This window comes from Ursus arctos, unplaced genomic scaffold (assembly GCF_023065955.2).
Source record: "Ursus arctos isolate Adak ecotype North America unplaced genomic scaffold, UrsArc2.0 scaffold_13, whole genome shotgun sequence".
NCBI classification, from domain to species: domain Eukaryota; kingdom Metazoa; phylum Chordata; class Mammalia; order Carnivora; family Ursidae; genus Ursus; species Ursus arctos.
Genome location: NW_026622797.1, coordinates 25308077 through 25335503, shown reverse-complemented (window position 1 = coordinate 25335503; position 27427 = coordinate 25308077). Strand labels below are relative to the sequence as shown.

Here is a 27427-nt window from a genome sequence, read left to right as displayed (position 1 = left end):
TCTGGTTGGCGAACACACCCACGTGCCCAGAGGGTAGTACACCACGACTCCTCGGGGACAGAGCTGCTGTGCTCTCCATGTGTGGTTCCTCATCTCTATCCTTTCTTATATCCTTTATAATAAACCAATACACAGTAAGTAAGCATTTCCTTAAATTCTGTGAATTTATAGCAAATCATCAAACTAGAAGAAAGGGTTGTGAGAATTCCCAATTTATAGCCAGTTGATCAGAAACATGGGTGACAACCTGGGACCTGCAGCTGGCATCTGAAGAGGGGGACAGTGTTTTGGGACTGAGCCTTTAACCTCTGGGGTCTCCAATAGCACCAGGTAGTTAGTGTCAGAATTCCTTAATGAAAGGGGACTACCCACACAGTTGGCGTCAGAAATGCTGAGTGGTTTGCTAGTCTTGCTGATGACATGATAAAACTGCCCCCAAAAAACAGGCGCTTTTTCCCCCTTCTATCAGCCCTTCATGGAGAGTGCCCACTCAACCCAGAAGACATCACCTACCCCTAGAGAAAAAAATGAGACAACCTGAAGACATAGCTCCTATCTCTCCTCTCCTGGGAGCAGACAGGACCCTCAATTTAAGAATGGATTGAGGCTCACTAAGACAGGCTGTTAAGCCCCTGTCTACTCTGCTACTTTTATGGTGCTTCCATGAATGTGGCCCCATGACTCATACTACAGAATAAGGGAGACCTTGTTCAGAGAGAAATTGCTCACTGCTTCTCTATGTGATGGGAGCCAGAAGGGAAATGAAAAATCAAGGCTGACCCTATCAGTCTTGTCTGATGGCAAGAAGAATGGCGGTAACCCCAACAGAACAGGGAAGGAGGAGGAAGTATGAGGGAAAGATGTTCTGTTTGAGAAGACAGACATACACACAAAAAGCATCCAGGGGTTCTAGGCAAAGGGAGTGAAATGAACACAAGCATCAAATCTAGATCCTTCTCAAAGCCCCACTAAAACTACAACAAAGGAATTGTTTTAAGAAGATGGAAAGAACGGAGCAGGTAATGAGAAAAATTCTGGAAGCCGGAATAGGAAACAAGCTGAGCAGTACCTCACTGGAGACTTGATAAAGCCAATCCTAAATCAGCTTGGAGAAAAACTAAGGACCTACTCAATTTACACTGCAGAGTTCTCAAAGCTCAGAATGGGTCATGACAAGTGCTTCCGAAAGTAGAAGTCAACTGATTTTCTCGGGAAGGGGGTAGCAGTTAAAATAAGGATTGGTTCAAAACTGCTTATGCAGTCTGAATGCTAACATTCCCCCATCCCACTCCAAGTCTCCAGTGACAGCCCCTCACACATCCCCCGCCCGAAGACTGGAAGCTAATTCTCAAAAGAGGTTAAAACAGAGGGCTTCTGGCTTGAGAATACGAGGCGCAGTTGAGAACCTATCAAAAGCAGAGGGATTAAGTAAACAGAGGCATTCTGAATGCTGAGATACCTGGCCTTCTTTCCATATAGTCCCTGGAAAGCTAACAGCTAGGACTTACCCTCCAGCTAAGAGATTATGCAAGTTTTCTCTGGGGAATCTAACCAGCCTACAGTGATCTCGTAGACAACAAGGATCCTGCACAAAATCTGCCACCCAATCAACAAGCTCTATCCAAACCCTCAGATCCTCCAACTGGCCTTTCATTCCCCCACTTATAAATGAGTAGACAACCAAAGATTACCATGCATCTCAGGAAAATCACTAAAATAAAAGAGAGACCAAAACAGAAAAAAAAACAACTTGGAAGAAACATTGCTAAAGGTGAATAAAACTTATAAACCTTACTAATATTCTCAAAGAGATAAGAAGAGACGGTACATCAATGAATTAAGAGCAGGGTGTTACATAAAGGGGCACTCACCACACACACACACACACACACACACACACACACACACACACACACAATTGGAAATTAAAAACCTGATAGCAAAAACGAAAAGCTCAATAGAAGGGCTGCAAGAATAAGAAATATTTCAGAAAGTGAAACAAGACATGAGATAGAAAAGCATAGAGAAAAGATACAGCTGGAGGATTGGCCCAGAAAACCTAACATCTGAAATCATAAAGAAGAGAGAAAATTGAGGAGAGGAAATTAAAAATTAATTCAAAAACTTCTCTCAAAACTAAGATTTTCTAGATTGAAAGGTCTCATCAAGTATCCAACAATATTAATTAAGACACACACATCACACCAAAGGACAGCACTGAGATTCTGGAATACTGGGGTTAAAGAACTGACTATAAATCTTTCAGAGAGGAAGAGGAAGTTACACACAAAGGATCAGGAATCAGAATGTCTTGAGCTTCTCAACACCAACATTAGAAAACTAAGGACCAAAGGAACTAAAAGAGCAATGTCTTCAAAATAGAAAAATCAAAAAAAATCTTAACCTAGAATTCCTTACCCAGCAAAACTATCAAACAAATGAGAAGGCACACAAGCAAAAAACGTGCATGTTCTACAATATTTCTTAGGACACTACCAGTACAGCTCCCCCAAAATGAAGGACTAAACCAAGAAGGATGTGTTACAGGAGACAGGCATCAAAAAAGAGAAGAAATCTCTAGAATGACAGTGAAGGAGAACATAGTGACAGGCACCAGCCACAAAGAAAAATTATCCTATGTTAGATTAGATCAGAAAGCTCTGGAAGAAAAGCTTATTCAAAAAAGATGAAATTGATAGAATTTTTAAGTAAAAAAGATATGGATAGGGTAGAGTTTGAAGTTGAGATAATAACAAACACATAAAACACACACACCAAAAAGGGCCAGTATTAATGCCAAGGAAAACAGAAGGCATACAGTAAAGGAAAAGTAATCATGTTTGATGACATGGCTCCACTCTGAACAGTGTATGCAGTCATAACATTGTAAACACTGAATGCTGAACTAAACAAAACTACAATGTAAGTGTCCGGGGCGGGGGGGGATGTGGGGACAGGAGGTAAACATAATATGGCAGGGTTCAGATGGAGCGAAGCAAAAGTGGCTAAATTTTCACCCTGAGAAGTCAACAGATAATACTACAGAAACATGAAATAGCAAAGCCAGCGTGACATTTAAAGATACAGAAGTAAATTTTTAAAAAATAAGCTAAAAATTTTAAATGACTATCCATGTCCACAGGTTGTCCACTCTAGCCAACCCACACTGCTCATTTCCATGGCCATGAAGCCAGCTCATCATCAAGGGAAAGGTATATGGTGTTAAATGAATCACCATAAATCCTCCACAGCCACTGGGGAAAAGTCAAAGCAGGTGGTTTAACTGTCCCATAGTGGTGGCATCTTAGTGAATGCTAAGGACAATACTACCTTTTGAAGTACTGCAGTTAACTACCAATCAATGAAGAATTTTATCACTGCCTCCTTCCTATAATTTTTCTTTCCCCTCATAGTTATACTTCTGACAACCCACCACTCAACAATAAAACTTAAAAATTAAAGTATTTAACTATTATCTCTACCCAGGAAACTAAAACCCACCATATATGAAAAGGATACTTCAGCTTGGTCTAGATCCACAATGCCACCTGAGAGGTGATATGGTCTATTTGTAATATGAAATGGGTACCAAAAAAAAACAAAACAAAACTGAACAAAAGAGACACATTAGGTAATTCAGAACACTTTCCAACTCTTTCTAAAACAGATATGACCATGGATCAACCTAAAGTACTCCATTATGAGTCTCAAAACATAAAGGACATAGCACAGTAAAGATATTTCTAGATTTTTCCTATTACCTCTTCTCCATTAGCCCAAATAATCAAGAAAAAAATTCAATAACCAAATATGCCACTATGATTGGAAACCAGTAAATACTGTATTTCTTAATTATGCTAAATATTAAATTTTAGCTATTCATATGCTTTCAATGAGAAAGCCTAAGGCATTTGCAAAGTGATTTCCCAGTGGGGAAAAATTTAACTGGAAGCAAGAAGACTATTGTTATTTTGGTCCTGCCCCATTAATATAAACAGACACTTATGTAGCTAAGATTTAAGTAACTAGAACAGTTTCCCAGACTCAGCACTTTTTACCTCTTCTTTCCTTTCTCTCTTCATTTTTACAGCTACAAAGAAAACTGTCAAGATTCATTTCTGGCTACAGAGATGGGGAAGCCCACTTCCATAGAACACAATCATCTCACAGTTCTCAAAGCTCTTCATTGAATTTTTTTCAAAGTTCAAGTTAAAAAACAGAAGTTCATTTTCACTTTGGAAATCGAACTTGAAAGAAAAATGTGACCTCCCAGAATTTAATTCCTTCCAAGGAACTCCCTAAAGAACATAAACTGTAAAGACATGGCCACTTGGGGAAAGCATTTTCATGTTCTGTTTGACATGTGACGCTACATGGGACTTGACAGGAATAATTTTTAACAAGCTCAAGTCTGTTTTTTCTTTATGTGTTCAACATGAATTAAAAACATGTACTTCACCAAAAGCTTTGGACTGTATAAACAATTCAGATCCTTTTACACAGAATGCACAGGGGAAGTGGAAAGGATCTTTAATGCTTTGCATGTTGTTTGCTTAAAAAAAAAAAACCCACAACCTTTGAACAGAAATCAAATGTAAATGCATATCCACATAAAACAGAGGTAAGTAAAAGGAAAAAAAAATTAAGAGGGCTTTTCAAACTGATAAAACTACTCACCCTTATCCACTTAAACACTCCTAGAAAAAAATTTAAAAGAAGCAAGACATGTAGCTTCTTACTTACAGATATAACACTCTGCATATATTTGCCAATTGCCCCGCGTGAACCGGCAGGCTGCTGGTAATTCACCTTCCCTCAGCTGGCCTGGAGCTGTCATTACCTGGAATCGTGTCCCCAGCCAACAGTCTGGCTGACCACAGGATCTAAAGTGCTCAGTCTCGGGCACCCACACCCTCTGGAAACGCTCCTATCCCCTGCTTCCCAAGCTTTATACTCACTTATCCTGCTATCATGAAATCATGAAGCCCACCTCCCCCAAAAAAAGGAACCTGGAGGCCTGATCTAAATCATTTTTGTTGTAGATGAAGCCTGGGTCACATAGCTTAGGGAAGGGGTTGGGAGGACAGAAAAATGTGATCTTGTATCCTGGCTGTCATTTACAATCCACTTTGCCATGGAAAATTCTTCCACGATGATGAGGGCGTGCAGCACTGCAGGTCTGGCTATCTATGTTCAGGATGAACAGGCTTGGGAGGACTGCCCTGGGCCTGGTCATGATGCTTTGTAAACATGGTTTATAAGAGGAAATGTATTTGTAAGCTTAAAACAACTTACAAATTAACTTTTGTAACTTGACAAGTTTCTAAATTAGAGATCACATGTGTAATAAACCAATTCACTAGAACTCAACAAACCAAAACCCCTAACTTGATTTTATCTGATTTCAATTTGAAAAGAGGAAAATAACATCAAGACAAACTCGTATCAGAGATGTAACCAAAATGCCATTTTTAGAGAACATGCTGAATAAACTTAATCCAATTTTCTAGACTTTCCGAACTGAATTATCAAGATGTCCAAAACAATGATCTTAACTCCCACATTACATCCAATTATCAAACCCAGCCACCAGCTATCTAGAAAACTCACTTAACCAGAACACAGGCACAGTCATTAGGAAATTTTAAGAGTTCAATCAAATAATTAAGTCCAGTCCTTTATCCCAATGTCTTGATTTTGTTTACGTTTAGATTTTAAAATACACTCAGGAAAAAATAAGTAAAAATATTTTTAAAAAATAAGGGCCAGTCCAAAGTATCTATCAGCTAATATTTATCATTCATTATGGGCCAGCCACTTTTCTAAATATGTCATTTTATCCGCACAACCATTAGCATGGTGCCGATTTTACAGAGGAAAAAAATCTTAAGCACAGAGAGGTTATGCAATTTGTTCAGGGTCACACAGCCAGTAAATCTTGTCTCTTAACCACTATGTTCTGCTGCCTTTTACCAAACTGCTTCAATTACCTCTCACTTCTCCAAATTACAATGGATTATACTGTACTAACAGCTACTTTATGGGCAGATTACATAAATTGAAAAGCTGAATTACATCAGGTAAAGCCAAGTAGGATTCCACTACCAGCAACAGCAAACCACTCAGTACATTCATGCTTGTATATTCTTCTCACGTTTATTCAAACGTGTATGTCTCTTCCACAACTACGATTTCCCACGTCTGCCTAAAGTTTTCCTAGTTACGTCTTCTAGGAGACACTTACTAAAATATAGAAATGGGGGTTTTATATAATCAGTATTTAGGGAGAATAATCCTCTCTCCTCAAGATTTTGTTTAGAAAGTATGTCCCTACCCTGTGATTGTGGTGAGTCACCTCCCTGCTCTCTGGATGTTGTTTAAAGTTCCTAGGGAAAGGGGAAATCAGAGAGGCTGCCTTCAGCCCTGAGGATGACAAACAAGCCCAGGGCCAGGTTACTAATCTCCAAATGGTGAAGGCCCACTAGCAAGTGGGCCTCTAAAGCACGAATTGGCAGGGATTCAAAGACTCTTAAAGCAAGACTCTCATTGTTGTACGGTAATGAAGCATTGGTTCATAAACCCATACTGTCCTGGACCATATGGTCCAGCTTCTAAAGATGCCTCTGGGAACTGAGCTTTGGCAGCCCCACTCATGGCCCACAGCCCAGCAAAGGCGGTAGGTCTCTAAGCAGATTCACCCCTCTGGCTCTGCAGATGGTGGTTCTCAAACTTCAGCATCAGAATCACCTGGAGGGCTGTTAAAACGCAGACTGCTGCGCCTATCCCCATGGAGTCTGATGGAGGAGGTCTGGTGTGAGGCCAAGATTTTGCATTTCCAGCAAATTCCTTGGAGATGCTGATGATGCCGACCCAGGAATCACACACTGAGAACTGATTTAAGTTAAATTCTTGGCTGGTACCACCAGCAAGCACCACATAATTGAAGGTATTTTCTGTCAACAAAAGTAAACGTTTTATAGAGTTGAGGAAAGGCCAGCTAGTCTCCTGACAGCTTCTCCTCCTATCCTCCATCACCAACAAGTAAACTAAGCAATACCCTCGCGGTACAGCCTTGAGAGAGCGCATTACAGCATCACACCATTTAAAGACAGCAAGCTTGGGGAGAGCAGAGAAAGAGAAGTTTCCCCTAATATATTAAATCAAAAGAAGCCAGAAATTGAATTTTGTTCCTACATCACCTGGCTTCTGACACTGATCATGAATGTCTGGCAAAGGAAAAGAAGCCAGAATGATGGGAAACATTAACAAAAGGACTTTATATTAGAGACTAAAATACCTTTCATAAGTGCAGCTCAAAGAACCAAATAAACGTGATTAATTCTCTACGGCACTATCCCATGAGCTACTAATTCACCTCCACAGGTCATGCCACTGGGCACAACGATTTAAAATAACCAGAATAAAACAGAAAATACCGACCAACTCCTAGCCAAATTCAGAAATTTTTCGATGTTAAAATGAACTTAAAAATTCACCAAAAAGTAATTACAATTATTCAAATAAAGTGTTAAACACAGAGCTCCACTATATCGTATTTTGTCTCTACCACTTACCAGTTGCGTGACCTTGGGCAAATTACTTGACCTCTCTATAGCCACTTAGTAAAATCAATAAAATGGGGGTGGTACTATGTCTCTCATACAGTTTTTATGAGGATTCAATGAAACTGGCACATAGTAAGTATCCTATAAATGTTAGCTATAAATGTTATCCCATAAATGTTAATATGAAATATTTTTATTGAGCAGACCTTGCAATTTGCAAGCAATATATTTAGATTATGTAAAATATACTAAATGCACTCAAAAACATTTCTCCCACCCCCTTTCATGAGTTCATTCCCTGCCACCATTATCATGGGTGAATTTACCCAGTTCCTTGATGTTTCTATGGACTATTAATTTTTCAATTAAATCACCCAACATTTAGAATGAAAGGAACAAGCTTAATCCTCATCTTCCCACAAATCAAGAGCCAAAGTTGCATCAAGAGATAGGTGACAGACCTTTGTTTTTAAAACTTGTTGAGCTAAATCTAAACAGACCCCCTATGTTGCAAGAACAGGCACCGGCTGAGGTGAGAAACCTAGAGACAGATGTCTGATTGACATTTTGGTGGAGGGGGAAGGGAAATGTTTATTTTTTTTTTTTTAAGGAAAAAGAAATGTAACTTCTCTTAAAAAAAACAAAAGCAACATAACTTATTAGCAAACAGGCACACTACTCAACTAAAGAACCAATAAGGAAAGGACACAACCATCTTTTGACTCAATGACCTATTTGCTGTAAAGATAGAGAACTGTCATTGTGGGTCAACAACCGTAGTATAAAATAGGGTTAATCTGTCCAGAAAGGGGATAATGACAAAGACTGAGCGATCTACTGGACTGATAGAATTCCAGCACATCTTCTCCTAAATGCTACCTCATGAGTACAATTTAAAAGTTCACAAATAACACCGAGGAGAAACCCTAGGAAGCCCCAGAAGATAACAAACTTCTGTCCACAGGATAACTCTTGTGTAAACAGACTCCAGAGAACATCAAAAGGACTTCCCTGGGGAGCCAACGCAAAGTAAGAGAGCGTCAGAACCATGCACCCCGATGGCTCTCCTCTTAAAACAGTCTCTGGATGTCTATGACACGGGGGAAATGCTCACAATATAAGCTAAGTTTTAAAAAATCAGGACACAAAACTATTTACAGAGTGATGCCCTGTGTTCTGTTAAAAAATGCTATCTGTTGCTATAAAGCCATTCATATAGATTCGTATAGATATATTAGCAAAAAGAGAGGAATCTGACACTCTCTGGGCTGTGATACTTTTCTTCCTCATATATTCTGCATTTTATAGGTTTGAACTTTATGATGAATATATATTAATATTATAATCAGAACTATTTTATGACATACTTCCTAAGAGTTAAAGGTTTTTTTATGATTGATTTATTTACTTTGAGAGAGAGAAAGAGCAATGTGTGACAGGGAAGGGCAGAGGGAGAAGGAGAGAGAGAAATTTAAGCAGACTCTGCATGGAACCCCACATGGGGCTCTATTCCACAACCCTGAGATCATGACCTGAGCCCAAACCCTGAGTCGGCTTAACCGACTACACCACCCAAGAGCCCCACATGAGTTAAAGCTTTTTAACGTACTTTTATTTACACAAAACTTACATGGTAGAATGTGTTATGTTTCTGAGGCTACATTCATGAATAATGCTTTGATCATTTCTATACTAATTCAGTACAAACCTTTGGTCTTAAGCAAGTTAACAAATGGGAAAAAAATAATTCAAATGACTATATTGCTTCCTTCACATGTCTATCAATGTCATTCTGTACTGGGCTCTACAGGCAAGGTAGTTATAACCCACCCAGTGAAATCAAAATCCCAAGCGGACTTCATGATCAAATGCATTTATTTAGCAAATGAAATCACTACGTCAGAGTAAAACATTCCACACTGAAATTCAAACGCAGCTCTATATTGGTAGAAGTCCCCTCCCAAGCCAGGAAGTAATTCACATTCAGCACGCAGGATATCCAGGTGGACGGCAGAAAATGCCCACTTTTAAATAAACTCAACTTATACTGTGTTGTTACTTTAATAGAAGTCCCTCCTTCCTTTTCCTTTCTTTTTTTTTTAATGATTTTATTCATTTGAGAGAGAGAGAGAGCATGAGTGGGGTGAGGGACAGAGGGAGAAGCAGATTCCCTGCTAAGCAGGGAGCCCGATGCAAGGCTCCATCCTGGGACTCCGGGACCATGACTGAGCTAAAGGCAGATGCTTAACTGACAGAGCTACCCAGGCACCCCCTTTTTCTTTCTTAATACAGGAAAAGATTAATCATCTCTCAAGAAGCTCCTTAAAATATACCTAAACTTAAAGCATCAGCAATGCAAAAAATTAAGAAAGAGCTTAAATTAACACTGCATTTCAATGTTAATTAATCTTATTTTTACCAAATCAACTGCATTTTCTGACAAAAAAAAGAACTGCAATTTCAGGGCACCTGGATAGGTCAGTCAGTTGAGCTCCCGACTCTTGGTTTCCGCTCAGGTGGTGATCTCAGATCATGAGATTAAGCCCTTTATCCGGCTCTGCTAGGCACAGAGTCTGCTTGAGAGAATCTCTCTCCCTCTCCCTCTGCCCCTCCCAAAGCTTGCATGCACATGCACTCTCTCTCTCTCTCAAAATAAATAAATTCTTTTTTTAAAAAAGTGCAATTTCACAAAGAGAATAGAAACTGGCTAAAAGGCATATAGAAAAATAATTAAAATCATCACTTTGGCTTACATATACGAATAAAGAAGAACAACAGGATAATTCCAAAGTTACGTGTGTGGCTAATGGAAGGAAAATAACATTAAATAGTATTTTTATACTTGCATAAAGAAACTCTGGAAGAACAAGGAGAAACTAATAGAAGTGATTATTCTACTGGGGGGAACATAAAGCAGAGAGGGGACAGAAGCAGAAGTGAGACTTCATTGCATAGCTTTCTGTATCTGTTTTTTTCCAAGAATGTAAATGTATTGCCTGCTCAAGAAACTAAATGAAAATTTAGGCTAAGATGATCGGGCTGCATCATGATTTTCCAGCAACCTTGGCCCTCATCTAATGTAGAGGTAAAGAACACTGGCTGCGGGGCGCCTGGGTGGCTCAGTCGTTAAGCGTCTGCCTTTGGCTCAGGTCATGATCCCAGGGTCCTGGGATAGAGCCCCTGCATTGGGCTCCCTGCTTGGTGAGCCTGCTTCTCCCTCTGCCTGCTGCTCTCCCTGCTTGTGCTCTCCCTCTCTGTCAAATAAATAAATAAAATCTTTAAATAAATAAATAAATAAATAAATAGTACACTGGCTGTGGAGTCAGGCTGCCTGCAGCTTCTGGACCTGTCATGCCAGAAACCAGCTATGAGCACGACTGGAAGATCCTGAGAGAGGCGGACAGTGCCCTTGCCTCAGTGATGGTCACAGCAGCCAGACCGTGAGCTGGGAAACCACAGTGTTCCCCAGCAGTAGCTCTCAGATGCCAAGAGAATCAGGCATAATTTGATTCTGCATAGCATAGCATCTGCTTAATTCAATTTCCTTTGCTGCACATGGTGGTCCCTCGGTTCTCAGAACAGTTTATCAGATGGCTAATATTGTCATGTAGAAAGCCTCCATTCTATTTTACTGTGTGTTACTACAATTTAAACCAGCCCATTACCACATAGTCCCCTACATGTTACTGATAACATCTTTACCAGCTTTTAATCGGAAAAGGAGCAGGGAATAGAGGAAAGTGTAACAGAGGACATCCCTGCAGGAATAACCTGAAACAGTTGTCTGTCCTTCCAAAGCAAGACATTGCTTTTCTAGATGGGAGGAAGTTTCTTGTAAAACAAATCAGAAAAATAAGTCAAAATAAAGCATTACTAAAAAAAGAAAAATCCACCAACCCACAAGGAAAAAAAACTCTTATTCCAGAAGGTTTACATTTCTTTTCAGAACACAGTTTCTAAGCAAAATATGCTCTGAACATTTAAAATCAGTATTTTGTGTGTGAGGAAGGGCACCTGTTCCACATGTTTACAGGCAGGTCTTCTAAGTCAGAGAGCTTCTAAAAATCCAATTTAAATTGGCAATTTGGAATTCAAAACAGATTTTCTTTTAGAAATAATGTTACAAATAATAATTAACTTTATTCCTTAATATTTATTTACATATCTGATCATCCACATGACACTGTAATATATTCATTTTGTAATCCTCACAACTCGCACTAGCAGAATAACCCAAAATACATTTCATGAATGGAAGAATATCCTTCCACCCTCCACGGACAAGATTCCTAACACACAACACAGACTGGTGTTTCCAAAACTTGGTTAATCAGAATCACCTGGGGGTACTTGTTGGCCAGGCGTGTTCCTGGCCTCACCCCAGACTTGATGACTCAAAATCTCCAGGATCTCCCGGAATCTGTTTTTAAACAAGCCCCTGGTGTATCTGATGATTCAGAAAGTGTGGGAAACATGCAATGAATGAAACCGTGCTCACATGTGCTCTGAGTTCCAAGATGCCCAAGGAGAGCTGAGGTCTGAGCTGGGTCTCTCAAGTTCGGAGTGAGAACATGAAATCAGGCGGGAGTCAGGTGTAGACGGAGGCTCGGGAGCCTCCTGGGCAACCAAGGTAAAGGGGAAGCACTTATATCTAGGAAATGAAGTGAGAGCTGAGCCAGGTATGCAGTTCCTCTGGTAGGAGGAAATGGGGGTGACAAGGGCTCTGAGAAAGAGGACACATACATAAAGGCCCCAGGAGATGGGCTCGCTTTCCCAAGCCTCAACCCCCACCTCTCAACAGCCCTTCACACGCTGCCATTAGGAACCACATACACTCTAAGATCCCTGGGCAGAACCTTCTGGTTTTCAAATGATGTTTCTCTCGGACCCAAGCTCCCTTCTAAGGTGGTCAGCCTCCCACGGACGGGGCCGACCGGGGTACTCCGTGGACATCAGTGTGCACGCAGATGCTAACTCGGCCGCTCAGTCGTCCACACAACAGGAAGCGTTACATGTGAGCGACGCGCCAGGCCCTGGGCGAGGTACTTCAGATGCAGGTCTCAGATTTCCTGGCCGTCCGCTAGTGGTTCAAGTGCGTTCAAGACAGAAAGGAAAAGGGAAAGGGAAAAGCCCGAGAGCCAGGGCCTTCTCCCTCAGCTACGGGACAGGCTTTCGCCCCATCTTCTTGGGGTCGGTTTTCCTCACCTCAGTACACATGTCATAATTTCAAGAGACACAGCACCGCAGAACGGTTAGGACGGACTCCGCGACAAGCCTGTCTTAGTCCAAACCCCAGCTCTGCCGCTTACGAGCTGTGACCGTGGGTAGGCAAATTCTCTGTGCCTTAACTTCATCCTCTGTCAACGAGAAATAATAATAGTCTCCACCTTGTCGAGCTGTTGTACATCCAGGAGGCCCCCGACCCGCAGTTCAGCTTTCCGTGGTCTCAGTTACTCGCGGTGACCACGGTTCACAAGCAGACGATGCTCCTTCTGGCCCACACTCAGAGGCTCCATAGCAGCCGAACGCTGTGTCAGGCAAAAACATAGTATACATAGAGTTTGGCGCCATCCGTGCTTTCAGGCATCCACTCCGGGTCCTGGAATGTACCCCCACGGATAAGGCCAGACTGCTGAATTCAGGTGTCTGGCCTATAGCAAGTGCTCCAACGGCAGCTGTTGGCCTTCCCAGGCAGTACAAAGCCACCAAAAAGACAGCCTGATGCCAGAAACGGGAATTGCGCTGCTGCTACTGCACAGATACTGGTATCAGTAATGTCATTTTTTGTTTGAGGGATGCTAAATGCTTTCACAGACATGTCATTCAATCCACAAGGAAAGCGACTGAGGCTGGGACCTCCAGGACCTTTGCTCAGAAGAGCCCTCATTCAGAAACACAAGCTCCATCGGTTCTGCTACACTTGTCCAAGGCACTGCTAAGGTGAGCATTTTGAGAAGTGCCGACCACAAAGGTAACGTGTGAAAGCAAGACTGGCAACAGCACCGTCCTGTTGCTTTTGAACCACAAATCCTGCTGAAATCATTCATCCCAGGATAAAAGCCAATTTGAGGAGAAACAGAATTAAATAATTTTGAAAATCACCAGGTGCCCAGTTAGGTATAACTCATCTTATACTTAAAACTTGATTTCTTTTTAAGACATTAAAATGATAGCCAGAGGAAAACACTGCATCATTTTCTGAATTTTCTTCTAAAGTATTAAAAATCTCAAATAGTTCTCTCTTGTTTTTAAATTTTTTTTCCATTTGCTAGTCCCAATCCTAAAACCATACAGAAGAATTTTTAATATTGACTTTTCCTCTAATACAGAGGAAAATTAAACAACTGCTAGAATAACATTTCAACATAAATGTAGGTAGCTCTTTGAACCAGGTAATTGCATTACACCCAAGAGTCAAGGAGTAAATTGATGTTTTGGCTTAAACAGTACACCTTCATAATTTAAAACAAAACAAAGCCTCTCTTTTAGAAATCTGACATTTGCAAATGCATTTAAACAACAATTCTCTTTCCATAATGATGTTAGCATTTTTTAAAGATGAAGAGGAAGCTATGAGACCCCTAACCCCTCAAGACATGAACCTCCATGTACCCCATGTGGGTCCAATATGATGTGAAAGAGTCCCTACAGTCATCACACACAATAAAACTTTTTAAATCCCTATTCATAAGAATCAGAAAGGGATTATTGATTAAAGTCATATTTGCAAGGTCATCTGCGCTACTGATATTATCAAATAGTAACCCCTCATTAGAATCACAAAATGACAAAATTGGAAAGGCCAGTAAAGGTTATTTTAGTCATAGTCTCTATTTTACAGATAAGGAAACTGAGGCCGGAAGGGGCTGAGTAAATTGCTCGAGATCTGCATTAGACAATGGCAGAGATGAAGCCAGATTCGAGTCTCCCAATTCTCAATCCAATGAGCTTTCCTGTCTATTTCAATGCTCCTCGAAGTCCTCCAAGTACACAGTGGCATCTGTTAAACATACTGGAGGCTCTGGCTCAGTAAGGCTTTGTAAGGTTCTGGAAATCTGTGACTCTGACAAGAGTTCTAGACAATTCTCTATGTCAGGCAAGTAGAGAAAACACTGCTTCACTTCATACAGCCTCCTTAACCCTGAGGTGCAATCTGGCTGCTCAGCTACCCTCAGTTTCTGTCAATACATTTAGGGGCCCTCCAGGGATCAGAGGTGGGTGGAGACCACATTCCTATACCAACACCCTCCCTAGCATGTGGTATGTTTCAATGAAAGCCAGTCTTAAGTCAATTTCACCAGAAATACAAACATTTTTTCAGCAGGCAGGCAGGCACAAACACCACCACACTACCTGTTCTTAGAAGTGCAGTGACGCCTCCACTCTGTCTTTAGAACTCTGACAAGCACCTTGCATAAAAGGTTCATTCTGAGGAAGAAGCAAAGATATTCTGACATCAGGACAACCAGCCCTCTGGCCGGGTCAAGGGGCAGTCTGCTGGGATATAGGACGATGCAGCCAGACACCTAGAGCACCATTCAGTTTTAGGCTATAGCATCTGCCTAACACAGACACTAGCAAATGCCAGATAGATGGTGTCTCTCCAGTCTTTCTGCCAGCCAACTATCTGCAACACCATTCATCTCTCCCATAAAAATCCTATACTATCAAGACCACCACAAGAAGTTCACCAGGCTGAGACCCGCAACAACTCCATGGGAGTTCGCATACACCAGATGTGAACAGGGCCCACTACCGCTGTGCAACACAACAAAGTTCCCTGAACTTAGAACGTTTCTACAATCTAAGGGAGGAAAAAACCTTCTACTTCTCTGGACCTATAAAAAGAAAAACCAGCAAGCATCTTTTTTCCTATTTTGTTTTCCACAATTACATTTCATATTCACCCAGGAAGTACTGTTAAGGTGAAGTAATCAGAAGTCTCCATGTCGATTTAATGTATACCTCATAGTTCCAGAACTGCCATTTCTTTGTCTGTGAAATGGACATAATGCAACCTGGCCTTCCTACCTCACAAGATTTCAAGTCAAATAATGAATGTGAAAAAATTTTTCTCAATCATAAAAGCACTCCATAAGTGTACTGTTATTATAAAAAGAAACAAATCACATGGGGCTTAGTAATGAAACAGGCTATTAGGTTGAGTGTCTATTGATTTCTGCATAGGAAAATTTGTTTTGATTGTTTACAGAGCTGAGAGATAACTATTCACATTTCTAGCTACTGGTGCTCTTTTCAATAAGCACTTATCTTGCAGCAAAATCAACGAAGTTTGACTTCTAGAGAAAAGAGCGTACTAGTGGTTCAGCATAAAACCTTAAAAAGTGAAAGTTTACTGTTTCGTTTTTAAAGTTACTGTCTTGTTCATGTGGATTTGTAGCAGTCAGTATCACAGTTCCTCCCAAAGATTTTTGTAGTTATTCTTCTCGACACTGAGCACTAAGAAACCAAACATTGGTTCAGTTCAAATATCTACTGACCTATCCCATTCCAGGCACTGTTCTGAGCTTTGAAAAAATAAAAATACAGCCATTCTGGACACCAAGCACCTTGCTATCTAGCAGAGGGGGACAGAAGTAAATACACAGTTTCAGCCCATGCTGGTAAATGTGGTGAAAGACACCCCAGAGGCCCATAATAGATGCTATAGAAGGACTCCTTCCAACCTGGGGGTGTCGGGAAAGCATTAGGGGAGTCTTTAAGGATAAGGAGGAGAGACCTAGCAATTGCACTACTGGGTATTTACCTCAAAGATACAAATACAATGATCTGAAGGGGCACCTGCCTCCCGATGTTTATAGCAGCAATATCCACAATAGCCAAACTATGGAAAGAGCCCAGATGCCCAGCAACAGATGAATAAATAAAGAAGATGTGGTATATGTATATAATGGAATACTACTCAGCCATCAAAAAAATGAAATCTTGCCATTTGCAATGATATGGATGGAACCAGAGGGTATTATGCTAAGCGAAATAAAGCAACCAGAGAAAGACAATTATCATATGATCTTACTCATATGTGGAATTTAAGAAACAAAACAGAGGAGCATAGGGGAAGGGAAGGAAAAATAAAACAAGACAAAATCAGAGAGGGAGACAAACCGTATGAGGCTCTTAATCATAGGAAACAAACTGAGGGCTGCTAGAGAGGAAGGGAGTAGGGGGGTGGAGTAACTGGGTGATGGACATTAAGGATGGCACATGAGGTAATGAGCAATGGGTGTTATGTAAGACTGATGAACCACTGAACTCTACCTCTGAAACTAATAATACACGATATGTTAATTAATTGAACTTAAAATTTTAAAAATTAAAAAAATTAAAAAGATAATTAGGAGAAAAAGTAATGTACCTTCTCCCCAACTTATGATAAGAAGTTATGTTGGACAACTATCAACCTATGAGATTTTGAGGAACGGCAAACTTGATGAAATATTTCTTAGAATCACTGCCCACAGCACCAAAATGTTTCTCTATTACAAAGATAAAGTCTATATGTTTTTAAAACAGCTGCGCTCACACCCTTTATTACGGTAGAGACCATCAGGCAAGGAAATAGGCATAATCTCCCACTGTAGTCGGCTTCCGGTAAACTGTTCAGTTCTGTTACTTGCTCCGTGGGAGACTCATTAAAAGATTTATCTACAAGAAGAATGAAATTAACAGTCATAGTTATCTTTCAGACTATTTGTGTAATGTATCTAAACTTTGTTTCTATTTCCCATGTGATCCTAAAAGTAAGGGATATACCAGCGGGACAAGCAGGTGAGCCTATCAGAAGGCCTGGCTTTGCCAGGCTGTGCCAGGAGCCCACCACATAATCAGGTGAGTCATCTCAACTCTCTAGGACTCAATTTCCTCTCTCGCTAAGTTAATGAAGTAGATGGCCTTCACAGTCAACTCCAAGTCTAAAAGTCTACCTGTCCATTCTAATGCAGCATGTTATTCGGAAGGCTGCCTAAAAAGGTACCAAAATGATTTCAAAATGTAGCTTACACTCAGGAACAAAGTTTGAGGCAGTTCTTTTTCAAATCCTAATAGAAGCTAAATAAAATAAGTACACAGGTGTTACACTGCTTTTTAGCAATAAAAGCATTAAGTGCATGAAGGTGAAAAACCACAAAAACTAATGTGTTTACAGTTTGGCTTCCTTCTCTCTACGTGCGCTTCCACTCTCACACATAATTACGTTCAATAAAAGCCTTCTTTCTCAATCATAAAAAAAAAATGATGAGCCAGGTTTTCTGGTATAAAATCAAAGCTATTTAAGGTTCAAACAAACTTGTTAAGTTTTAAAAAGAGTTGTATCAGTCACTATGACAATTTTAGTTAATTTAGGGCATTTGGGCAGTTTTGGCTTTGGACATTAATTTCATGCATAGCCACACAAAGAGAGAACTTTGTTTTGCTTAAATGCAAAACAAAACTGGCAAAAGAAGGGGTTCTTCACCTTCACGGAGGTTTTTCTTGTTTTTTAATTCCCACAGATCAGTTCACCTACCAGTCAGATCTGCCTCATCACATCATTCCTCAAGGGTGGAATTCTCGTTCACCCACACAGTCACTCCACACAAAAAAGCCACAGAAGCAATGAGGCATCGCCAAGAGGACTGTGACATTCCACTAGGACAGTACACCCTGATGCATAAGGTCATTATTCACAATCAATAGATATATTCTGTCCAACAACTTTATGAGACCACCTTGATTGTTTTCCCCTCTCGTTTTTTGCGGGGAGAGGAGTAAGCTCTCCCCAGTTGGGAACTGTCCACAATTTAGGAGGATCTGTTGACAACACAATGAAAGAGATGTAAAGTCATCACATGATAACTTCACAACTTGGAGAAAGATGTATTACAACAAGCAATCTCACCAGTATTAATGTACTGAAAACTCGAACACTTCCGGTTTTAAGGTAATTAAAAATATAACTAAGTTTTTCTAGCAAGAGAAAAAAATTGAAAACCAGCTACTTGAGACTGTATAGGAAGTGATCGTAAGAGAGATAGCATTTCACTCAGAGCTGCGGAAATCTAGGCGTGTGTTCACCAATACCTCCCCTCACACCCTGCAATCCATCAACCATCTCCAATTTATTCTTTACACTTAGAATTATGACCACGTCCATGTACTAAAAGGGGAGAAACCACACAAACATCATACCGAAAGTTTCTCTGCTTTGGGCCAGCAGGAAATTCCAGTTACTTCATTCACTGGAGATAGTTAGGCTGCTGAAATGAAATGGGTGCTGGGGAGATCACTATGTCAGGACATAGACTTGATTTTCAGGGTTGGACGAGGTCAGACAAAGATGAATGGGATTCAAAGTCTGAGCTCAAGGTCAAGGTCCTGTGAATCAGAAAGAGCTCGGGGGTTCGAAAGCAAAATAGCGCGGGCGCGTGCACACACACACACACACACCTCACACACACACACCCTAACTAAAAGTCTGCATACTTTTGTTTGCAGGTAAGAGCGCCAAACGCGGTAGAGAGAGAGGTGACAAGCAGCCCCAAAGCTCGCTGAGATCCCCAGTGATTTTTACAGATCCTGCCGGAGTCTCAAGAACTGTAATCATTCTATATCCATACCTATATCATACCCTGGCTTTTTGAATAGGCTACCTTCCCCTGACCCTTTCCCACGACCTTGGCTCCTCCTCTGTCTACAGCGCCCCCGGGTCTCCTCTCAGCCTCCCACACAGACAGAGAGAAGGACCGGACAGTGGGACGGGCCAGCCCAATTCCCACACTACGCGCCCACTCGTCCCAGGCGGCCAAGAACCTCCCAAAATCCGAGAGTCGAAGAGCGCCGCGCCCCGTGACACCTGCACCGCTGCCCCGGCCCGGATCAGGCCGTGCCCACCCGAGAAGCCCACACTCGCAGGGTCTTGGGGGTCCGGGGCTCCGCGCGGCGGCCCGAGAGCCGACCGGGGACCGCCAGGGGGCGGGAGGGAGCAGCTGGCCCGGCACCTCCCCGCCTCGTTCCCCTCCCCCGACCCGCCGGCCACTCACGGATTTTCACTCGGCGGTGGTCGAGGCGCGCGGCGGCGGCGTGCAGGGCGTCGAGGCGGCGGTGCAGCGCGGCGGTGCGGTGGCCCAGCGCGGCCGCCTGGCCCTCGAGCTCGCCGAAGATGTCCCCCGCGCAGCGCGACAGGTCGGCGAGCTGTGCCAGCAGGCAGACCAGGGCGTGCGAGCTGACCTGCTCCAGTGAGCGGAAGAGCGGCGCGCCCGCGGCCCCGGCCGCCTCGGGCCGGCGCAGCCGCGCGGGCTCCACGGTCCTCTGGTGGAAGGGCATGGCGGGGGGCGGAGGGGCGGAGGCGCGGGCTCGCGGCGCGGCGGGCCGCCCGGGGCGAGCGCAGCCCTCAGTCCGCCCCTCGTCGGCGCGGGGCGCGAGTGCGCATCCAACACAAAGGAAAGTCCGGGCAGCGGCGGGGCGCCGTGGGGCAGCCTGGTGGCTCCTGCCGCGGGGAGGAGGCGAGGCGGGCAGGAAGGACGGACCGACGGACGCGCGGGCGGCCGGGCGGCGAGGCAGAGGAGCCCGGGCAGCCGCGGGGAAGGGCTCCGGAGGGTCGGAGCCGCGGCTGCCTGGCGCCTAGCGGCGTCCTCCCACCGCCGGGGTGCCCGGGCCGCGCGGCGAGAGGAAGTTCGAGGAGCAGCTCCCGGGCGCGGGGCGCGGTGGCCGCGGTGGCGAGTGGAGACGGGAGTCCCGCTCAAGTTTGCAGGGAGGCAGGAAAGAGCCGCCGGCTCCTTCCCTCCCTCCCGATTGGAGAGGGAGGAGGAAGCGGGGGAAGTGCCGCCGACACCGGGCGAGAGGGAGGGGAGGCGAAAGAAAGGAAAGGGGGAGGAGAAAAGGGCCGGCCCGGGGAACCACCTGCGGCTCTCGCGGCCGCCGCGCCCAGCGCCTGAGGGGAGCTGGCGGCCCCGCGTCTCCGCGCTGCGGGCTGCAGCGGGCACGGCCGCGCAGTCCGGGGGCTCCCACGTCGCCGCCCCACTTCCCTCCAAAGCCCACGGGTGTTTGGGTCGAGCCATCGCCCGCCCCCGGGGCCCGGCGCGGAGAGGGGTGGAGCGCAGCGCGGGCGCCGCGGAGGCGGAGGCGCCGGGGACTGCGCGGCGAACCCCGCTTGGCTGCTCACCTGCGCTCCTGCCCGCGGCGGCCGTGAGTCGAGCGCGCCCCGCCGCTCTGGAAACGCCCCGGGGCCTCTGAGGGTCTCCCAGCCCCACCTTGGAAGTCGGCCAAGTCTTCTGGCCGCTTGGGTGGCCCTAAAGGAGAACATCGTGAAATAGCACAGTGGCCAGGGGTTCTGTAGGTGACTAGGAGTCCACGTCCCAATTGATAAAACCTCGGAGGACCTCTTTCCTGAGGGGCTTTCAAGTGAGTTTTTCTTAGCAAGGTGGCTCCTGTTCCTCCAACTGGGAAGGCTCTGGTGGAATTTGAGTTTCTTCCAACCATGGGTTTGGGGGGAATGGGGAGTGGGAGAAGGGGACCAGAACCTAGAAACCTGAATTAAGCCCGGAAGGTGCTTATAAATTAATTACTATTGACATGATGGTTGTGGGACCGACTCAAACCTTACAGTTAGAAGTATTTGAGAAGACTGAGTCCAAGATCCCAAAGCTAAAATCCTACTGGTCTCATCACTATGCGCAAAAAAGGAATCTCGGTTCTTTGGATTCTGCCCCACAAGTGACCCGAATTGCTGTGCTGTTGGGTTGCAGTTTGGGAACCAGTCTATCAGAGCTGTGCTGGTTGTACTGTGAAATGCATTCTTCTCTCCGGGAGACACAAGAAATGCAAGACAAACAGGCCTGAGAGACAGCATCTTGAGATAAAATTTAGTAGACAGAAATGTTTTGTGATCTTTCCCCTGTTGTACAGCAGATCATTTTTCATAATATGAGCGAATAACAGTCACATAATCACCTACTCTGACCACCTTCGGAGTTGTCATGAGGCACAAGGGGACTGCTGCTCTCAGTGAAAAAAAAAAAAAATGCGTTGGAATTTATGAAGCACTGTATAAACGTCCGGTATAGCATAAAAGTGTGCTGTCTCCTCAGGAAGTATTTGTTGAGTGCCTGTTGAGGCACTGGCTAGAGACATAAGGTAATGTGCACAGCTGGCTCCATCCCTGCCATCATGAGGCTCCCAGTCTAATGGACCATAAATGACATTTCAAATTTATATACCATACAACTCACCTATTTAAAGTGTACAACTGGTGTGGTTTTTTTTGTTGTTGTTTTTTTTTTAATTTCTTTAACAGAGCAAGAGAGCACAAGCAGGGAAAGCAGGAGAGGGAGAAGCAAGCTCCCCGCTGAGCATGGAGCCCAATGTGGGGCTCAGTCCCAGGACCCTGGGATCATGACCCGAGCCAAAGACAGACACCTAACTGACTGAGCCACCCAGGTGTCCCAACTCTGTGTTTTTAAAATATATTCACAGTGTTATGTAAACACCACCACAAGCAAATTTATAACATTTTATTCACCCCCTCATCCTCCCTACTACCCCAAACAGTTCTCTTTAGTACTCACTCATCTTTGTTTCTGTATATCTGCCTCTTCTGGACTTCTTATATAAAGGAAATAATGTAATACGTGCCTCATTGTATCTGTCTTCTTTTACTTAGCATATGTCCTTAAGGTTCATCCATGTTGTACCATATATCAGAACTTCAGTTCTTTTTATGGATGGATTCCATTGTATGGATATTCCACATTTTGTTGATTCATTCATCCATTGATGGACATTTGGGTTTCCACTTTTTGGCCATTATGAATACTGCTGCTGTGAACATTCATGTATAAGTTTTTGTGTGGATATGCTTTCAGTTCTGTTGAATATACACCTAGGACTAGAGTTGCTGTATCATATGGTAACTATGTTTAACTTTCTGAAGAACTGCCAGACCAGTTTCCAAAGCAGCTGCACCATTTTACATTCCCACCAGCAACGTCTGAGGGTTCCACCTTCTCTGCATCCTGACCAATACTTGTCATTATCTGTCTTTGTTATTATCGCCACCCTAATGGTTGTGAGGTGGTATCTCATTGTGGTTTTGATTTATATTCCCTGAGAGCTAATGATTTTGAGCATCTTTCATGTGCTTATTGGCCACTTGTTTATCTTCTTTTGGAAGAAGATAACATATGTCTGGAGAAGTGGCTGTTGAGATCCTTTGCCCATTTTTAAATTGGATTATTGTCTTTTTTTATTAAGATGTAATAGGCCTTATATAGTCTAGCTACATGTTGTCTCTCATGTATAACATGTACTTACTGCTTCAACAGTCTTTTGTGGCTAAGCGTTGTTCCTTGTGCATTCATCCTCATCCCTTGAGACTGCTTCTTAGCCTGAAAAGAAATACAGTAACCACATAAACTAATGTAAGAGGAGCCAAGGACATGTTTGTAAATTTGTAATCCTGGGGTAATATGAATAGAATTTTTTTGATCAAATGATTTCACTGCTGCAGAGGCTGAATTGAAACTATGTGTAACCAGAACACGGAATAAGTAGGATTCATGGAGAGTACCCATAATGTAAGTTTTGTTGCCTGGTGTCCCATTCAAGGAGGGCAGTTCTTCAACTGAATGACAACTCAAGGAGTCCCACAACTATCTTGTTCTCTTGGGTAATAGAAAACCCTACTGTTACTCTAAAAGATAAGACATGCTGTCAATTCAGTAATTAAAATCTTGCTCCTTTCCCTGCAGGCATTTTCTCGGGGCAGAAGTCAGGGCAAGGCACTTTCTTTGCTGCTGCTCCATCTCACCCAGTCCTGGCCAGCTGGCTAACAATAATATGCAGAGTGAGAAGTGGCGGGGCAGGGACGTTTGTACTAGACCAGCACTCAGACAAAAGGGCATCACACCCTCTGAGCCTGGTGGATATCTGAAGCTGAATTTTCCGTGAATACTTTTGTGGTCCCGTACTGGCAATGTCTGACCATACTTCCTGAGATACAGCCAATGAATTCTCTCGAACTACTTATTCTACCTCAGTCTTGGTTTTCCTTCAGTCTACTCCACAAAGACTCTTGTTGTTGGGGTCCTATCAACCCTCCAGTGAGACCTTTCAGGCAGAATCTCTCTCTCTCTCTCTCTTTAAGATTTTATTTATTCATTTGACAGAAAAAGAGAGAGCACAAGCAGGGGGAGCAGCAGGCAGAGGGAAGGGAAGAAGCAGGCTCCCCACAGAGCAGGGAACCCCACCCAGGACTGGATCCCAGGACCTGGGATCATGACCGGAGCGAAAGGCAGAGGCTTAACACTGAGCCACCCAGGCACCCCCAGGCAGAATCTCTTTTAAAATGACTTCCTACTGTGGACTCTAACTGTGGTCTCTGAAATTCACACACCTTTAGAAAGTTCATGGTTAAAAGGTAGAACAATCATCCCCCCATCCCAGGCATAGCCCTTTACTCTGCTGCCATAGGATGCAGTACCTTCCTCAAGTGGAAATCTAGTAGCCACCATCTGTGCCAAGCTCTCAGAGGTCCTGGGGGAGCCCTCCTCACTGGGTTCGGTATGAGATGCCAGTGCTCTTGCCCACAGTCAGGGGTGGGGGCGGGGAGTGTGAAGGCAGAACTCCCAGTGCGGCTCTCTCCAAATAAAATCTCAAGCTCCCCCACCAATCTTCAGTCACCTCACTCCTGAACCCTCTGCATGAATGAGAAGCTAACCAGCCCTCTCAATTACTTTGAAATTTCCACATTTTAGTCTGAATCACAACTCATTTTGGTATCCAGTATCTGTCATTCCTGCTGCAGCAGTCACAACTGACATTTAACATCCCATAAAATAATAGAACAGAACAAAACATTTTGCTAATTTATCCCCAGAGGAATTTAATGCTACCCACCAAAGGGAAATGGGAAAAGAAAGCAGTTTGGGAGAGAAGAGGTTTGGTGTGACATGCAGTTAGAAGTATCTGAAGGGGGGGTAAAGACGCAAGGGTGAAATTCACACGGGGATTGGGAGCCAGAGAGGTGACACTTAGATCCATGAGAAGAGATGTCCCAGGAGCTACTAGGTGAGTATAAGGGACGATGAGCAGAGCGCTAAGGTCCAAGTGAGGGCAAGCCCCCAGCCAGGGGGCAGGAGGAGAAGAGAGGAGCATTGAAGGAAAAGGGTGGGCGAGGGGGAGAAGGAAATCTGAGTGGTGACTCACCAATTCCAAGGGTAGAGGGGCTTAAGAGTGAAAAGGTGGCCAACAGAGGCAGATGGAGGTAAGCAAGGAAGGGGTTCCTGGCAACTTCCAAAAGAGCCAGTGCTTTATGACAGGACAAAAGTCAGATTTCAGGCATGTGAATAGAGAGGATATACATATGATAAAACTAGAACATTCACAGAGAAAACTGCCCAAAAAGAAGTTCCAAAACTGGTTAGATGAAGCAATATTATTAAAAAAAAATTCTTTTTTGCCTCAAGATGAAAACCAGATATGGCTGAAACTGCCTACCCTATTGGGCTATCCTCCCTCTTTCTGCTGACAGGACTTCCTTGTTTACCAGTATGTCCAGCCTCTTGACATAAGTCGTAATTCATCTATCCCATTCTGTTTTGACAGTGACCGGTCCAGTGTGATCCAGTTCCAAGGCAATGAATTGTCTGAGAGGCTTTAACACATATTTGCCTCCCTGAGGAGAGGAGGAGGAAGGGAGAAAGGCTCTCTCATTCTCATCTCTGGCCAGACACCCCCCCCCCCCCCGTTGCCTTTGGATGCACTCAAGTGAGAATGGGACGTCTGGAGCTACAGCAGGATCTTGAGACCATGAGGGGCAGACCAGGAGAATCAAAGCTATCATGCAAATACTGAGCTTACCCCAGAAGGATGACTCCATACGCACAAAAGGTGTAAATCCCTATGGCCTGGGCATCAGGAGCATTACCATCACCCAGGAGTTTGCAAGAAATACAGACTCTCAGGGCCCACCCCAAACCAACTAAATGAAAACCTATATTTCAACAAGCTCCCTGGTGATTCAGATATATTTTACAACTTGAAAAACACTCGCTTAAACTCCTATTAGTTGGGTTTTTCTGTTACAGTTGAATACATAGGAATTTATGAGGTGAAGAAGTAGTAGGTGATCAAAGGATTGAAGATTCTGGAAAGAATTAGATGAATATGGAAGGATGAGAATACAAGGGAAATTTCCACACGGCCTAGGTCTCAGTAAGGAGAGCAAAAATAGTATTTGGAGTGGATCTAAGAAAGAGGCAGTGGTGAGGAGTTCCTTAGCAACTCAGCAGGTGGTGAATAAAGGAACTACCGAATGAGGGCTCTGGGAAGTCGGACAGCTTCGGTAGGGAATGAGGCCCATGTACACAGATCTACCCTCTGCACTCTAGAACCCCAGAACGGAGATAGCCGCCAGCTGCAGGCCAACACAATGCGAGCATCAGCTGGAGGTGGGGGCTCAAGGTAATGGAGAGGGTCAGCACTAAAAGGCTGACTACAGAGTGTGCGGTAGATTAAAGAATGTGGTGGACAAAAGTAAGTAAACAGCCTAAATACAACAGGAGAGTTTCACATACAATCCAGGGAAGGCCCAAGAAAATGTTCAGTGTCTGCAAAGGAGTTGAGGGGAAAATAGGCAAGAGCATGATCACTAGAAAGGGGGCACCAAATTTGAAATTTCAGAGATCAAACAATGACTTACGGTTGATTGTGTGAATTTAAAAAAGAAATGTTTCTACCTCTGAAACTAATAATACACTATATGTTAATTAATTGAACTTAAATTTAAAAATAAAAAAGAAATGTTCTTAATGACAAAAAAAAGCAAACTGCACAGTTGATGGATTCTTGATAATTATCCAAAAGGTAAAAATTAAAGTCTACCTTTAATAGAAATAAAGTACTCATCCCATTTGAAACAGTATTTTCTTTTCTTTTTTTTTTTTTTTTTTTTTTTTGAGGGAGAGTGCACGAGGGAGGGGAGAGGGAGAGGGAGAGAGGGAATCTTAAACAGACTCCATGCCCAGCAAGGAGCCCCACACTGGACTCAGTCCCACAACCCTGAAACCATGATCTGAGCCAAAATCAAGAGTCAGACACTTAACCAACTGAGCCACCCTAAAACAAAATATTTTCTATAGTGCTCAATAAATTTTTTTCCTATAGTATTCAGTAAATTTTACCAAATATAACTGGAACTTTAAATGGTAATAGATGTAGGGCTTCACCTCAAGGGCTTAGGATAAAAACTGAAGCCAACTATATTAGTTTCTTCAGGCTGCCATAACATATTACCACAAACTGGGTGGCTTATAACAACAGGAATCTATTGTCACACTGTTCCAGAAGCTAGAAGCCTGAAATCAAGATGTCAGCAGAGCCCTGTTCCCTCTGAAACCTGTCAAAGACAATCCTTTCTTGCCTCCTCTAGTTTCTGTTATTTGCCAACAATCTTTGGTGTTCCTTGCCTTATAGGTGGATGCATCGCTCCAATCTCTGCCTCCAATTTCACATGGCCACATTCTTCCCATATGTCTCTGTATCTGTATCTCTCCTCTTCTTATAAGGATGTCAGTCTTACTGGACTAAGGGCCCACCCTACTCCAGTAAAACTCCATCTTTTTTTAAAGAGATATTTATTTATTTATTTATTTATTTATTTAGAGAGAGAGAGAGACAGCAGATTGAGAGAGAGCACAAGTGGGGGAGGGGGTGGGGCAGAGGGAGGAGGAGAACCCGACTCCCCACTAAGCAGGGAGCCCAATGAGGGCTATCCCAGGACCCTGGGATCATGACCTAAGCCAGAGCCCAAAGCGAGACATTCAACCGACCGACCCACCAAGGCGCCCCAAACTGCATCTTAACTTAGT

General features: G+C 43.5%; 2 protein-coding genes across 3 annotated transcripts in view; both read right to left on the bottom strand.

Moving 5' to 3' along the window:
* NHSL1 (NHS like 1) overlaps positions 1-20450 on the bottom strand; it is a 221241-nt gene extending 200791 nt beyond the window's left edge. Inside the window, exon 1 of one of the 2 annotated variants that reach the window (XM_057311012.1) lies at positions 19604-20450. In XM_057311012.1, the coding sequence (XP_057166995.1) occupies positions 19604-19886 (283 nt within the window). In that variant the 5' untranslated portion in view covers positions 19887-20450. The remainder of the gene's footprint in view (positions 1-19603) is intronic. The other variant, XM_057311013.1, reaches the window with a different exon arrangement.
* Positions 19954-27427, bottom strand: part of LOC125283621 (translation initiation factor IF-2-like) — a 69178-nt gene continuing 61704 nt past the window's right edge. The window contains exons 2-4 of the mRNA XM_057310867.1: positions 22872-22945; positions 20463-20851; positions 19954-20300 (exon numbers count right to left, since the gene is read on the bottom strand). Of these exons, the coding sequence (XP_057166850.1) occupies positions 19954-20300; positions 20463-20851; positions 22872-22945 (810 nt within the window). The remainder of the gene's footprint in view (positions 20301-20462; positions 20852-22871; positions 22946-27427) is intronic.